We start from the raw sequence: 16,394 nt of genomic DNA, 5'->3' as shown, positions 1-16,394 counted from the left end.
GCGCTGTCGTTGTGTGAACCCTTCACTACTTTACACAGCGACAAGGTAATCTTGAGCACTTAACCAAACTTCTTGGCCAAGATGGTCTCACCGTTCCACTTAAACCAGGAAATATGCCTGCCCATGTTCTTCCCAAGTCCACTGTCCGAAGCGGAGAGGATGCTTGACTCCCTGGATCTGCGGAGAGTGCCCAAGTTCTATCTCTCGCAGACGAGATCTTTCTGGAAGTCGGAAGCGCGGTTTGTCAAGTTCAGGGGTGCTGCACCCAGGTCTCTAAGACCTACAAGGCCCATTGGATGGTCCATACCATTTCATAAGCTTATGTGGCATTGGGTAAGACGGTGACCAAAGGGATCCATGGTCACGCGGTCATGGCCAAAGCCACCGCTGTCACCTTTCAGAGGCATGCTTTGTGGGAAGTCATTAGTAAGGCGGCTACATGGGCCACTCTGTCTGCTTTCTGAAAACACTTTTCTCTGGATACCAGCTCCAGGTGGGATGCAGAGTTTGGTCCTGTGATTCTGAGGACCCTTTTCACTTCTACCTATTTGAGGCATGTGGTCACAGCTCCACCCAGTTATCTTGTTTCAGTGGAATCACCCACAAGGATGTAGGAAAGGAAACAGGACGTATGAGTAAAGTTACTCGCCATAGTGACTAGAGTACTCCTAGTCCTTAGTCCCCTTTCCTTCATAAGTGCCACCCACCTTCCCCCGCTTGTATGCCAGGGGCAAAAATTGTCAGCACAGCAAGCTTTACAAGCGTCCGATATGTCAAAGGGGGACTGAGGTGAGGTGCAAGAGGGCGGGGCCTCAGGGACGTTACCATGCTCCTACACGCTATACTAAATTTTAAAGGGATAGCTCACATTTTTTGCTTCCAAAGGTTCCGGTACCATTGCCATCTTGGGGGACGCCCACAAGGATGGAGGAAAGGGGACTAGTGACTATGAATACTCTAGTCACTATTGTGAGTAACTTTCATTTTCATTGCAAATGTGCCCTTAGATGTCATTTACAAAGCTACCACTTGAGTTCCATTCATACCTTCACACAACACTTTTTAGATACACATTCAAGAGGTGACACACAAGTGGGTCAAGCAGTGTTAAAACCTTGTTTTGCTGCTCTACCTTCAAATAGCCCACTACCTTCTCCAGGTACCGTTCGTTAGTCTTTGCATAGCATGAGATTCCAAGCAGATCCACAAGCCTCAGAAGGTATAAATTACTTACCATGGACATATTTCTGATGCCTGTATCTGCTTAGATTCACAGGTGCAACCTTTCCTCCCCTCTTGGAGTTAAAGGTTCTTGGGCAAATCATAGATATTTCACAAATCATAGATATTTCACGCATCATCTGAACTTACCTTTACTTCACACATCCTTTTCATACTCCCTCATGTCGGAAACAAAATCATTTGATGGACCTCAATGCATAAGGGATCATGTGCACAGCAGACGCGACACTAGGGATAAGATTAAAAACACGCCCAGTCGATGACACATTTCGAACTTTGAAAGCATGCGCAATGCTTCACGCCTACCACTGGATGTCGGCCTATGTAAAGCATGTGAATGTAAACAGATGCAAGCATTAAAAATACGATTACTGTAAGTAATGTATTGTGTGTTTGTGTGTGTACAGGCAAATAAAATCAATCTATGGAGTGTCCATTAATGGTAGCATTATGGTAGTGTAAAAGTAGCATATGCACATCATACGTGGATCCTGTAAGTTTAGTAAACCATGTAATATTCTGTATTGACCACTAGAAGACAGCCTATGCGAGTATTGCTCTTCAAAACAGATACAAGCTACAAAAATACTGTTGTAGATCAGTAATGTTTTTCATATACACCGGCTATGTTGCATTCATTGCCCTCATCTCAACTAGTTATGGAATGATCGTGCACAAGCTGGTGGCTGTTTAAAGAGTACTGGATCCAGCTTAAAACTGGTTCATTCTGATCTGGCTGCTCACTTTGAATGCCATCTTTCTGATAGCAATCACCACTTCTTAATTTGTAAGTGAGCTACTTCAGCTTGTGTGGACCCTCGTTTCTTGGTTTTCTCTGAAGAAGATGGGATTCTTATAGGGTACTATCCTCATATGGTGTCAGAAATTTCAAATCTCTAAAATGTTTTCCAGTTTTCTTTCCTGTTCCACATTCTTCCAGGACATACGAGAGGTTCCATCACATTGATTCTCAGAGAACCTCAAGCTTTACAAGTCTTTCAATCGATTAATAATCATAAGCAGGAAAACACCCATTAGAATAACATATCTAGGGACTGTCCAAATCAGTGGAGCATATGTTTCTGCAGAAAATGCATATTTCTTATGAGCACACACTTAAAAATACTCTGCAGAGTTTTTGATATCGCTGCAGATTTCAAAATGTTTGAAATCTGTAACTATGGTATTTCCAAATGCAGAAATATAACAAATATTTCTGCAGATTTTCACACAAGATGAAGGTTTTGATACCTTTTATTGTACTAACTGAAGATATTATGCAGAGATTGAACTAGGCATTTGCTTTCGAAGTCCACCATACTTCATCAGATGGTGCATACTGAAATGATTAGTAAAGAGAAAGCCACAGCACGGGGGGAAAAAAGGAGGAGCATTTGAAAGTTGAATGGCTGGAGGAACAGAATGCATGGAATGTGGGCATGAAATTGCTGTCCTATCTAAAAGATCATTAAAACTGCTTGAAGAAAAAATCACATAACCGCTTACACCTTTCTAGCTGAGAATTTCATTTAAAAAAAGTCCTTTTCACATGTAAAGGGTTACTTTGGGCCCAGGACATCTTGTGTGATTTGAAAACTGGACTAGCACCACATCAAACCTGTTCTTTACTCTAAAGATTTGCAGTGTTTTCTTTTGAGTTGTACTGCTTCCACAAATTACTTAGCTTCAATATTGTTCTTTCTGATTTATACATCCTTCCTCCCAAAGATTCACTATCACTTTTATTCCTGCCCTACAAATAAGTGTGAGTGTTAGCTAATGTTATGCTTATACTAATAAAACATATGTTGCCATCATACCGTGGCAATTTCCCCTTCCTTTTGGACCAGTGGACCATGGAAATGATGTAAGTGGGGCAGAGATTTGTATCTGCTACAATGCTTCTAACTCTAGTGGCACCCATGACGTGATTGAGTGGGGATCCAGCCACCCTGAACTTCACCAGTGGCTTTTTAACGTTTTCCAGACCCAATCTATGGCTGGCACCTTTCAAAATATAAATCTGTTGAAATGAAGATTCTATCCAACAGCATTAATATTACCAAAGATAAGTAATTCATTCTTTCCAAGCTGACCGCACTAATATTTTGAGGCCCACACTGGGCACATGCAAAGAGCATTATATCTATCCATCTATCTGTTTCTTTCTTTTGGTATCTATCTATCTTCCGATCTGTGTAACTAGTTGTACATCAACCTTTCCATCTGCCCACATCTCTGTCTAGCTTTCTATGTCTATCTGTTTCTGGCTAGCTAAACTGTTTACAAACTGTACCTTTTCCTTGCCTCACGTTTCTTTAATGTACTTATGAAGCTTCTTTGATCTTACCACAAATCGGCTTAAGGTTAGTTAGTTCGTTTGTACACTGAATCATCTTTGTTTCGAACCAAGAGAACGGTTATGTGGGTATCAGTAGTTTATCTCCTGCCAGTCAGCAGATCGAATGCCAGTAGTGCTCCCCTGTTTTTTTAGCAAAGGTCGACCAAATGCTGCCAGCAATTTCGTGTTTGACCTCTGCTCTTCTGGGTGTTCAACATACCCCAGGCAAGACTTTTTCCTCTCACCATTCTGTCATTCTTTAGCTTCTGTGGTCACTCTGTTCTCTCAGATGCAAAGGAGCTACATCAACCATTCATGACTCCCCAACAAGCTTTCTTTTAGATTTCCCCTGGATATTCCACCTATTCAGGGATCTGAACCTGGAATCCTGCTTCTTTGCATTCATTGACAATACCAACTGATGACATCCAGCTTGAAACGAGTACTCAAGGATCAGTAATGTTAACCAGGTTTAACTTTTGACTTTTCCTCTTTGATGGCTTAATTATGGCCAGGGAGCAGGATAAATACATACAGGTGAAAAAAGAAAGCAGTAGGTAAATACATACGAGCATGAGGCATGGTGATGGATATTTTGCAGCAAATGCTTTTTTCTTAAGAATATTACAAGTGTAGTCTATTGCATAATTGCATGCCTAGTGAATTCTGATTTGTTTTAGTAAAAAAGACTGCTTGGCTCTGCAGAAAAATTCACTGCCATGAAGTATTGACTTACAAGTTAAATGAGCTAAAACAGTGAATATTAGAACGGTATGCTATGGGATGCTGAATGATAGAAAGTGAGTACAGATGCATAATACATCCTATTTGAAAAATAAAATGAGGACAGAAGACCAGATGTTAATTATTTTAGAGGGGAAGCTTTACAATCATGGACATAAATTATTCTATGTACATTGATTAATCCTTCTAAAATATATTCAGTTTTTAACTCAACCATAGTGCCATTCTTCAATTGCTACCCTTTTTCGCTGGTCCCCAATCCAGAGATTCTAGTCTTAGTGATCACAATTTAAATTATTACGTATGACAAGAATTTGTGAGACAATTGATGCTGGAACCGTGACTTTTAATCCAAAGAAAAATATTTGTCTCCTCCAATAACACAACAGTAAATGGAAACATTTAACATTTTGGAATGTATTGCACTCTATTGGGTACATAGTTGATGATAAAACCTTCCAAAGAGGTTCATGTATAAATACTGCAAACACCCCCATAGTACAGTGCTTGACTGAATGGATGTAATGAATTTGAGCTGCATAATTATGGAAAGGTCATATGAATGTTTTGATTTTAGGTGCCAGTAATAATCATTCTCCCTGTTAAAATTAAGACAGGGCTCGTATAATAAAACAATATTTTCACTTGTTTTCAGAGTAGAGTTGTCATTGATGATTCATACCATAACAGCTTAAGCTCTGGTCTGTCAGGCTTAGTGACAGAGCCTAATCTTTCAGGGCGTTCACACACTTTGACCTTCGCTTCAAATGAGGTGAGTTTCAAAGTGTGGCTATTGTGTGTCCTTTTGAGTAGTATTGTTTGTCTCCTTTCATGTAACGCCTCATTTAAAGTACTAATTGCATGTTTGTGTTTGCAGTCCATTTCCTTATTACCATTTTCTTTGACTGCACATAGAAAGAGAAATCTAATCAATCTTGTTTAGATTATCTTTTTCAATGGGAATGTTTTATAGTCATTACTATTCTGCTTAGTACATTTTAAAACAATTTTGGTTATGCAAAATTACTGCATAACAATTGTAATAGTGCTAGAGCAGCAGAACCTTTGGATGCTTTCTCTATGCCACTGGCAGTTTTTCCCCTTAGGTTTGGTTCACTTGGTGAAAATAAACAAACAGCCTTGCATTTGTGAAATGATTAGCATCCTACCGTCAGAAAATCTTAGTTTTTTATAAAGAAAAGAAATGCTAATTATAACCGTGTTAGGTAAAATATATTCCATACCTTAAATCCAAGCAGCAATAGCTATCCTCTTTCTTAAAATATAAAATTGGACAATTACTGTTTGTGGCAGTACAGCTACTTTCCTCGGAACCACAACAATCATTTCTGCAGGTCCCCCCCCCTCCACAAAATGCACATACCTATTTCAATGATTGCTGATATCACAATGAAAAATATGAATTCATTATGGAAAGTCTCAGTAAACCGAGCTGAGTTACTGAATTATTGCCATTATTAAGAACAAAAATGTAGTTCCTGGCTTCATCGATTTATCTTCCAGATCTACATATTGAAATATACCAGTCCCTTTTCAACACTACACAAAGGGGATTGCTTACATGTCCTTCAGCATATGGCTTGTTCAGGTCCTAACTGTCTCTTGGATGTAACTCCAGTAAGAAAAAGACTTCCTGGTAAAAGATAATGCAATACTGATTACTTTCCTTTAAATCAAGGGGTTTGCTGATTAAATTGTCACTTATTTAGCAACACCAGCAATTTAAGTTACCATTTTGAATGAAAGCACATCAGTAACCCTCTCATCCACTCTTGGTGCCAGAGGCCTGTGTGGCAGTGCTAGACAAGAATCTTTTTTTTAAAAAAAAAATTGCAAACTAGAGGTAATCGGGATGATACTTTTATTGAGCTAACTACATTCTGTCTGGCAAAGGCCAGTATGTCTTAACTCTATTTATTTTTTCAAAGACAGTCACACATTTCCATTCCTAAAAGTTTAAGTTGTTGTGTAATGTCTAATTGCAGTATTGCTACTGTAAAACACTGCATTGTCTCCATGCTTTGCAGCCAAGTTTAGGTTGGTGCATCTAAATCTCAGTGTCAACTATATTTAATTATGAAGAGGAAGGTGCATCATATTTAAACACTTTCGAATATGTACATAATCACACGGCCAAATGCTTTGTATGGCAGCCCTAGTTCCTTGACCTGCTGGTTGCTTTCTTCGGTGCAACTGATGCTCAACCCATGAGCTGATCCCATAATCCGTGCCATTCTATCTGATCACCTTGTTGCTTTATACCAGATATCCTGGCTGCAAACTACAATATTCCATCTATTTTGACCAGTTCTCTGCCTGCTATACACCATGCTTTCTGTTTACTCTTACCTTTTCCATTTTATACATAATGAATACACACAGCTAACTAGATGTTTAGGTAAAGTATTGATCAATATTTCCTTTCAGTCCATACCACTACAGATCTACTGCAATACCATTGACTTTAGGTAGCCTCCAGAGATCACTTTACTCTGATTATGATTGCCTTTTATATTAGCTCTGGCAGGAGAGAGCTGGCCACACTGTTTTGAGATGCTTTTTTATCATATCTGTTTTTGTGTGTCCTTTCATATAGCTAACCTTTTACATTTTACAGACACTACTCCGTGGTTGGCAAAGTCTTTTCACCCCCTTGCATAGTCAAGTAGATGTTATGAAGGCCGGGTACCATTTGCAGGGGATGTTTGATCTTTATTTCTAAACACTTTGTTTGCAGTACATGTCAAAAATAAGTTTCAATGTGCATGTCTGGTCTCAGGGTTGCAGTGGTGTGCAAACATAGTGGGTTTGTGATAATATGCACCCTTTTACAGAAAGCACATGTACATTTGGTGTTATCTGTTGCCATGGGTCGAGTAGATAAACTAAGTTACTCTAAAATTCTGCTTGACATGCAAGTAAAGAAGTTGCAAGGCTTGACTCATATGACTAGTGTCTGTCTTCGGTGATAAACAATTCTGTATTGTTTCTCATTCTATGTCTTGGGTACAAATAACTTCTGGTGCCAATAAAAATATTAAAATGTCAGGTGATGACAGATTCCAAGATGGCCACCTGCTGAAGAGGGTGCATCGCACCGTGCTCTGTCCTGGTGCATCTCTAGCATAGCACTACATATGCCTTCTCCCTGTGTATCCTGTTGGTGCGGAGACAGTGATTTAGTCCCTCCACACCCAATCGACAGGCACATGTCACTGTGCTCCTATTAGAGGCTGGTGGAGGTGGCGGTGTGAGAGGAACTGCAGCGGCTTGCGTGGTACCTTAGCACAGCGAGCGGTCTGGAGGCCCGGTGGACTGCTGGAAGTGGGGGTCAAGAGCGCAACCAGGGAGGAGTGACGAGTAGCAGAGATTGCAGGAGCAGTTGAGTTGCCGGGAAGGGGCTTGGGGCCGTGGGATGCAAGCCCTGGTGATGGCTCCAGCTAAACTCTGCAGCAGGGGCCAAAATTGAGAGGCAAGAGACAAAAGCCACAGTGAGGACTGCTAGCGCAGAGGTGCAAGTTGGTGGCAGTGGCCCTGCGTCAGCAGTGGGGGAGGTAAGAAGGCACTGCGACTACCAGATGCCTGGAGTAAAGGGGAAGGGTACACCAGCATGATCAAAGAAGCACCCCCCTCCTCAGGAAGGACAATTGGAGAGGTGCTGGAAGCAGCCGGTGAACGACGCAGTGAGCTCTCTCTCGAGGGGCGATTGCAAGAGAGCGACTAGGACACCGAAAAGGACACCATGATGACTGTTAGTAAGATTTATAATTTTTATGTTATGTTACTTTGCATTTATATAGCGCCTTATGTACCATTGGTATGGTCTGAAGGCGCTGGTAGGTTGAACGCCCTTAGGAACCGGAGTTCAAGTCAGTAGAGGGAGTAGAGAGAGTGAAAGGTGTGTGTGAGCACCGGATATGTATGCAGCTGGTGTGGCATTTTTGTAATAGCTGCTTCTTAGCGGTAGGTGTGCTGGTTGAGAGATCAGGAGTATGTGTTTTCGTTCTTGCAGGATTGATCCAGACCAAATGTGGCTGCGTTAGGCCTGAGGAGAACGCCTGGGTGGGGGGGGTGTGGTACCAGCAGTGTTTACTTAGAGTGATGTGGAGTATGCGGCAGATGCTGGTATGAGAACAGTTATACCGAATGGTGTCGTAGTATCTCTGTGTTCTAGTTGAGTGGTGGTGTAGAGAAGAGAGTAAGCGTGGTGGTGTGATATGATGGGTGACATGCTCCTTCAAAAGTTCCATGCACTCCAAACCATTCTATGTAAGTCACGCAATTCTATGCGCTCCAGTCTGCCCCGCGCACTCCAGTCTGCCCGCGCACTCAATCCGTTTCATGTATTTGCATCTGTTCCATGTACTCGGATCCGTTCCGTGTATTCTAAGTTGTTTTATACACTTCATCCATGTTTTTCACCCGTTCCATCTACATACTTCATCCGTTCCATCTACATACTTCATCCGTTCCATCAACATATTTCACACGTTCGATCCACATACGTTGCCCGTTCGATCCACATACGTTGCCCGTTCGATCCACATACGTTGCCCGTTCGATCCACATACGTTGCCCGTTCCATCGACATGCGTCATCCATCCACATACGTCACCCGTTTCATCCACATACGTCACCCTTTCGATCGACATACGTCACCCGTTCTATTCACATACATCACTCATTCTATCCATAGAAGTCACCCATTCCATCACATACTTTACCCGTTCCGTCCGCTCTACGCAATCATCTGTTCTACATGCCCTTTCGCTCTGGGCACTCATCTGCTCTGGGCACCTCGTTCGCTCTGGGCACCTCGTTCGCTCTGGGCAACTCGTCCGCTTTATGCCCTTGCACGCTCTGGGCACTCGTCTACTCTGGGCACTCGTCCGCTTTATACCCTTGCACGCTCTGGGCACTCGTCCGCTTTATGCCCTTGCACGCTCTGGGCACTCGTCCGCTCTACGCACTCGTCCGCTCTGGGCACTTGTCCGCTTTATGCCCTTGCACGCTCTGGGCACTCGTCCGCTCTACGCACTCGTCCGCTCTGGGCACTCGTCCGCTTTATACCCTTGCACGCTCTGGGCACTCGTCAGCTCTGGGCACTTGTCCGCTTTATGCCCTTGCACGCTCTGGGCACTCGTCCGCTCTACGCACTCGTCAGCTCTGGGCACTTGTCCGCTTTATGCCCTTGCACGCTCTGGGCACTCGTCCGCTCTACGCACTCGTCCACTCTGGGCACTTGTCCGCTTTATGCCCTTGCACGCTCTGGGCACTCGTCCGCTCTACGCACTCGTCCACTCTGGGCACTTGTCCGCTTTATGCCCTTGCACGCTCTGGGCACTCGTCCGCTCTACGCACTCGTCCACTCACCCGCTCTACACACTCACCCGCTCATCCGCCCTACGGACTCTTCCGCTTTATGACCTTGCACGCTCTAGGCACTTGTCCGTGTTATGCCCTTGCACGCTCTTCCCACTCACCCGCTCTTCCCACTCACCCGCTCTTCGCACTCACCCGCTCTTCGCACTCACCCGCTCTTCGCACTCACCCGCTCTTCGCACTCACCCGCTCTTCGCACTCACCCGCTCTTCGCACTCACCCGCTCTTCGCACTCACCCGCTCTTCGCACTCACCCGCTCTATGCACTCACCCGCTCTATGCACTCACCCGCTCTATGCACTCACCCGCTCTATGCACTCACCCGCTCTATGCACTCACCCGCTCTATGCACTCACCCGCTCTATGCACTCACCCGCTCTATGCACTCACCCGCTCTACGCACCCTTCCTCTTACGAACTCATTCGCTCATACGCACTCGTCTGCTCCATACACTCGTCGGCTCTACCCACTAGTCTGTTCTACGCACTCATCCACTATACACACTCCTCCATTCTTACACACTCCTCCGTTTTTATGCCCTCTTCCGCTCTGCGCACTCTCTTCCGCTCTGCGCACTCTCTTCCGCTCTGCGCACTCACTCTTCCGCTCTGCGCACTCACTCTTCCGCTCTGCGCACTCACTCTTCCGCTCTGCGCACTCACTCTTCCGCTCTGCGCACTCACTCTTCCGCTCTGCGCACTCACTCTTCCGCTCTGCGCACTCACTCTTCCGCTCTGCGCACTCACTCTTCCTTTCCGCGCACTCTTCCTTTCCGCGCACTCGTCTGCTCTACAAAGTCGTTCGTTCATACGCATTCATTCATTCCACCCGCTTCATCCATTCTAACAATTTCATCCACTCTACGCATTCATTCCACCCGCTTCATCCATTCTAACAATTTCATCCACTCCATTCACTTCGTTCATTCATCATGCATTACATCCATTTCATTAATTTAACACTCGTTACTGTTTTCATACGATTTATTCTTACTATCCACTACACTGCTCTGATCTGCTTTACTCGTTCAATTCCGTTTGTTCTTTTAGTTTATATTAGCGGTTATTCAATGTCAATTTCTCGCATGGATCTTGATGTTGTATTGTTATTTCTCTTATTGTTATTCAAGATCTAGTAGTTTGTTGGATTGGTGTCATTGAGATGCTGTTATTCTGTTTGGGACAGTTTGCATACAGGTTGGTTTTAGGGGAAGAGCCAGTTTGCGGAAAGACATTAGATCTTCAGTTAGGCGGATGTGGGGTGAGAGTGCGTTCCACAGCGTGGGGGCCAAGGCTGAGAATGATGATCCGCCTAACCTGACTGAATTTGTCTTGGGTATGACTAGGAGGCCGGCTGAGCTTGATCTTAGAGTACGTGGAGGGTGATATGGTTTTAGCTTGTCTTGAAGATATTGCGGTCCGGTTTTATGCAATTCTCGATGAGAAATGCTTAAGGTTTTGAAAGTCACCATTCGAGCCACTGGAAGTCAGTGCAGAGTCTTAAGGGCTGGGGAGATATGGTCTCTCGGGCCAAGCGCAAGTAGCAGTTTGGCTGCAGCATTTTGTGCCCTTTGAAGTTTATTCAGTTGGTAAGCGTGGACTCTGAGGTAGAGGGGGTTTGCGTAGTCCAGTCTTCATATAATTATTGATTGGACCGCAGAGAGTCTGTTGGGAAAGGGTTTTAAGGTGGTAGTGGCAGGACTTTGAGACGTTGTTGACTTGGCGCGAGAGTGTTAGGTCAGAGTCAAGGGTACATCCAAGGTTTTTCACTGAGTTAGAGGGGGTTGGTGCGTTGCCCATGGCGGATGGCCAGGGCAGAGGGTGTGGAAGAAGTTCGGAGTTGCCACATACCATGATTTCAGTTTTGGAGGGGTTTAACAAGAGATGGCTTTGGGTCATCCAGAGCTCTATGTCAAGGAGGCAGGAGGCGAGGTCAGGTCGGCAGTTTGGTTTTGAGTTCAGGAGTTTTAGAAGAGTGTCATCAGCGTAGTTGTAACACAGGATGTTGTGTGAACGAATTATTGGTGGGAGGGTGATCAAGTAGAAATTGAACAGGAGGGCAGATAGGCATGCTCCTTGTGGGACTCCTGTGTCGGCTGGTCGGGCTTCGAATTCCTAGGGAGTGGAGTCGGTCAAGGAGGATTGAGTGATTGATTGTGTCGAAGGCGACAGATAGGTCAAGAAGGATTAATGCAGCGCATCCCGCAGAGTCTGCCGTCATTTTAAGGTCATCCCAGATTGAGGTTAGGGTGGTTTCAGTTCCGTGACGGATTCTGAAACCTGATTGTGCCGGGTCTGGAAGATTGTTGGCTTCGACAAAGGTGTTTAGTTGAGAGTACGAGGTCCGGTCAATGAGTTTGGCAAGGAACCTGGTGTTTGAGATGGGGCGGTAGTTTTTGGGCTCGAGAGGGTCGAGGGAAGGTTTTTTTATTAGGTTTGACATGAACGGTTTTGAATGCGTCGGGAAAGATACCCGAGGAAAGGGATCTTGCGTGTTCTCCTGCGCAGGTGGAAGCGGAAATTTCTTCGAGGGTTGTGAGCCAGGCAAGGGTCTAGCGATGAGCCGGATGGTTTGCGGGCAGAGAAAAGTTTGAGAAATTGGTCTGGTGATATTGGACTAAAGAAGTTGAACGTTGGTTGCGTAGTGGTCGCAGGCAGTGGGTTGGCCGGTATGGTGGGAGGGTTGCCTGGTGGATGTAAGAGAGCCCGTTTGGTGGTTAGAGCATTTGTTCTTTCAAGAGCCGTGGCGTAGAAGTGGAGAGAGTGAGTCGCACAGTGATTGTGAGGGGGTTGGGACGGTCATAGTGCATGCCGGTTTGGTGAATTTGGAGATGATTTTGTGAAGTTCTTTGCTGGGGTTTTTGCAGTTTAGGATTCACGAGTTGTAGTGGGCTTTTTTTGCTTTCCGGATTTCAGCCTTGTACTGATGAAGGTGTCGGGCTAAGGTGGCTCCGCTCTCCTGGGTTTTGTCTTTCTGCCATTTGCGTTCTAGGTATTTATTTAGTTGTTTGGTGGCCTTCAAATCAGGTGTGAACCATCTAGAGAACGGGCCACGGCGGGCTGATGGTTTGTAAGAGGGTGTGAAACGCATTAGTGAGGTGTTGAGCCAAGAGTCAAAGGCGTCGGGGGTTAGTTGTTTGAGTGGGCAGGTAGGTGGAGGAGACTGGAGTAGTGCGTCGGCTAGGTCAGGAACGATTACTAGTTTTTTCCAGCATTTGCGTAGATTCGGAGGTTCAGATTTGAGTACGGGGCGGGGGTCGGGTGAGCGAATGGCAAAAGAGACAAGGAAGTGATCGGACCAGATGATAGGGGTGGTTTAGATGTTTCCGGTTGTGGGAGCTAAAGATGGCATCAAGACCGTGACCTTTATTGTGAGTCGGGCCGTTTATGTGGGGTTAGAGGTTAATCGCGTCTAGACCGTCAACCAGAGAGTGTGTCATAGGGTTGGTGGGGATGTCGAGCCATATGTTGAAGTCTCCAAGAAGGGTGAGGTTGGGATGTTTTAGTTGAAGGGTGGCAATAGAGTCGCAGAAGTTGTTTGATAATTGTCTATCGTAGTCAGGGGGTCTGTAGATTATTAGGAAGCTGTGTGAGAACGACGGGGAGAGGTATAGTTTAATGAGGAGTGATTCGCAGGATGGAATGGAAGGTTGGTTGTCGATGATTGAGGCGTGGAAGTGAGACTTGAAGACGAATGCTATTCCCCCACCTCTAGATGAACGGTTCAGTGGGATGAGGGAGTAGTCAGGGAGGAAGGCTTCATTGGCGATTGGGGCGAAGTCGTCAGATACCAAGTTTCTGTGATGAAAACCAGGTCTGGTTTGTCAGAGGCGAGAAGGTCAAAGATGCAGTGGAGGCGAAGAGTGCTGAGAGATTAAGGGGGACCAGGTACGTTTCCTCTTTAGTGTTTCTGTTGCAATTGGTGTGTGAGAGAGGGTATGGGGCTCAGAGGGGGAGAGGGATGAGGCTTCTGTTCTTGCTAGGGCTAGGTGTGCAGTATTCAGGGATGGGAAAGGGTGTGGTCGGGGGGAAGATGGTGGGGGTTTGTGTGAAAGGTGGGGGAGGATGATTGCAGGGCGGGTTGTGCTTGGTCTGATAGTGAGGGGAGCGGGCATGATCAATGTAGGCAGGTCGGTGGTGGGGTTCGGGGTAGGAGTGGTCTTGGGGTGGTTGGCTCACAATCGTGCCCCTCTGGCTTGGTGTTTTGAAAGGGGAAGGATGGGGGATGTGAAGGAGGGTGGTATGATTTGGGAAGAGGGGGACGGGAGGGAAGGCAGACAGTAGAGTGGAGGCGGTCCACGGTGGTCGTTTCCGGCAAACCATGGTGGAGTGGGGTGTACTCATGGTTAGTACAAGCTATTAGGTGTAGTTTCAAGTGCAATTTACACTTTATTGGACTTTATAAGTTCAGCTATATCACTGGGTGAGATTAGTCTTGGTTTCAGGGTTCCACTAAGCAGGGTGATATTATTCACTTATTCTAGGTTTTAGTGTACTAGTTGTAACTAGGCTGCAGATATTAGGCCGTTTTGAAGTGTAGCTAGACCTTAGGATATGCTGATTAGGCGGCCTATTTAGTTGCAACTACAGCAAAGTTACGCTGTTGGGTAAGCTTTCTTCTAGCAAGCTGGAATACAGGTAAGCTATTAGGGGGAAGTTGAATGTAGCAGCACCACAGGTATGGTTTCAGGTGGACTTTTAAGTGCAGTTTAGAAGGGCTTTCTAATTGTAGTTCTAAATTCGATGGGGGCACGCTATTAGGCCCACTTCTAAATTTGAGTTTTGTACAGATAGGATATTAGGGATGCTTCTATATTGAGCTAATAACTCAACGTTACTGGGCACACTATTGCACAGAGAGGGATATTATGTACACAGAGAGGGTATTGGGCACACTTCCAAGTTCAATGTACACAGAGAGGATATTAGGCACACTTCCAAGTTCAATTTGCACAGAGGGGATATTAGGGATACTTCTGAATTCAACTAGGGCACATTATTAGGCACACTTCTAAATTCGGGCAAGGTGCGCTATCAGGTCCACTTCTAGATTTAGCTTTGCACAGAGAGGATATTTAGGGACACTTCGAAATTCAACTTTGGGCAGAGGGATAATTAGGCACGCGTCTAAATTCAAGTTTTGCACAGAGACTCGTTTAGGCACACTTTTAGATTCTACTTTACACAGAGATGATATAAGACTATTCGGTACACGTCTAAATTCAACTGTACACAGCGATGGTATTAGGCCTACTTCTAAATTCAATTTTGTACAGAGGGGCTATTAGACTATTAGACACACTTCTAAATTCAACTTTCACAGAGAGGCTATTGGGTGCACTTCTAAATTCATCTTTCACAGAGAGGCTATTGGGCACACTTCTAAATTCAACTTTCACAGAGAGGCTATTTGGCACACTTCTAAATTCAACTTTCACAGAGAGGCTATTGGGCACAACTCTAAATTCAACTTTCACATAGAAGCTATTGGGCACACTTCTTAATTCAACTTTCACAGAGAGGCTATTGGGCGCACTTCTAAATTCAACTTTCACAGAGAGGATATTGGACACGCTTCTATTCACAGAGGATAATGGCCACACTTCTAAATTCAACTTTTCACAGAGAGGATATTGGGCACAATTCTAAATTCAACTTTCACATAGAAGCTATTGGGCACACTTGTTAATTCAACTTTCACAGAGAGGATATTGGACACGCTTCTATTCACAGAGGATATTGGACACGCTTCTATTCACAGAGGATATTGGGCACACTTCTATTCACAGAGGATATTGGGCACACTTCTATTCACAGAGGATAATGGCCACACTTCTAAATTCAACTTTTCACAGAGAGGATATTGGGCACAATTCTAAATTGAACTTTCACATAGAAGCTATTGGGCACAATTCTAAATTCAACTTTCACATAGAAGCTATTGGGCACATTTCTAAATTCAACTTTTCACGGAGAGGATATTGGGCACACTTCTAAATTCAACTTTTCACAGAGAGGATATTGTGCACACTTCTATTCACAGAGGTTATTTGGCACACTTCTAAATTCAACTTTCACAGAGAGACTATTTGGCACAACTCTAAATTCAACTTTCACATAGAAGCTATTGGGCACACTTCTTAATTCAACTTTCACAGAGAGGATATTGGACACGCTTCTATTCACAGAGGATATTGGGCACACTTCTATTCACAGAGGATATTGGGCACACTTCTATTCACAGAGGGTAATGGCCACACTTCTAAATTCAACTTTTCACAGAGAGGATATTGGGCACAATTCTAAATTCAACTTTCACAGAGAGGCTATTGGGCACACTTCTATTCACAGAGGCTATTGGGCACACGTCTAGCTTCAACGGTTAGTTTCATGCTTTATGAATGCAACAATATCACAGACATGTTTGTGAATGCAAACTTCTAAATGTAATGGTACCACAATCAATATGAAGATATTACAATGGTTTAGTTTCTAGGTTGAGTGGAAGGGTAGTATGGTGGGAAGTAATTGCTTCTGACCCTGCCCTTGCCACACTTATTGTCTGCTTCTTGCTTCTGCTGATACGGTCTGGAGCCGCCTCTGTTGGTGCCGCCCTCATCCCCTCTCCTAATGAGACCGCCAGCACTTTATGCTGGATTTCGGG

The 16,394-nt window shown here is 44.6% G+C and overlaps 1 protein-coding gene across 2 annotated transcripts in view; it reads left to right on the top strand.

The window, feature by feature from the left end:
• Positions 1-16,394, top strand: part of LOC138488866 (neurabin-2-like) — a 1,321,710-nt gene that overhangs the window by 1,083,810 nt on the left and 221,506 nt on the right. Inside the window, exon 17 of one of the 2 annotated variants that reach the window (XM_069616224.1) lies at positions 4,983-5,099. The exons of the other annotated variant lie outside the window; for it this stretch is intronic. Within the exon in view, the coding sequence (XP_069472325.1) occupies positions 4,983-5,099 (117 nt within the window). The remainder of the gene's footprint in view (positions 1-4,982; positions 5,100-16,394) is intronic. 2 annotated transcript variants of the gene reach the window in all.

This window comes from Ambystoma mexicanum, chromosome 9 (assembly GCF_040938575.1).
Source record: "Ambystoma mexicanum isolate Mex_15411 chromosome 9, UKY_AmexF1_1, whole genome shotgun sequence".
Taxonomy (NCBI): domain Eukaryota; kingdom Metazoa; phylum Chordata; class Amphibia; order Caudata; family Ambystomatidae; genus Ambystoma; species Ambystoma mexicanum.
This window is presented reverse-complemented; position numbering and strand designations above follow the sequence as displayed.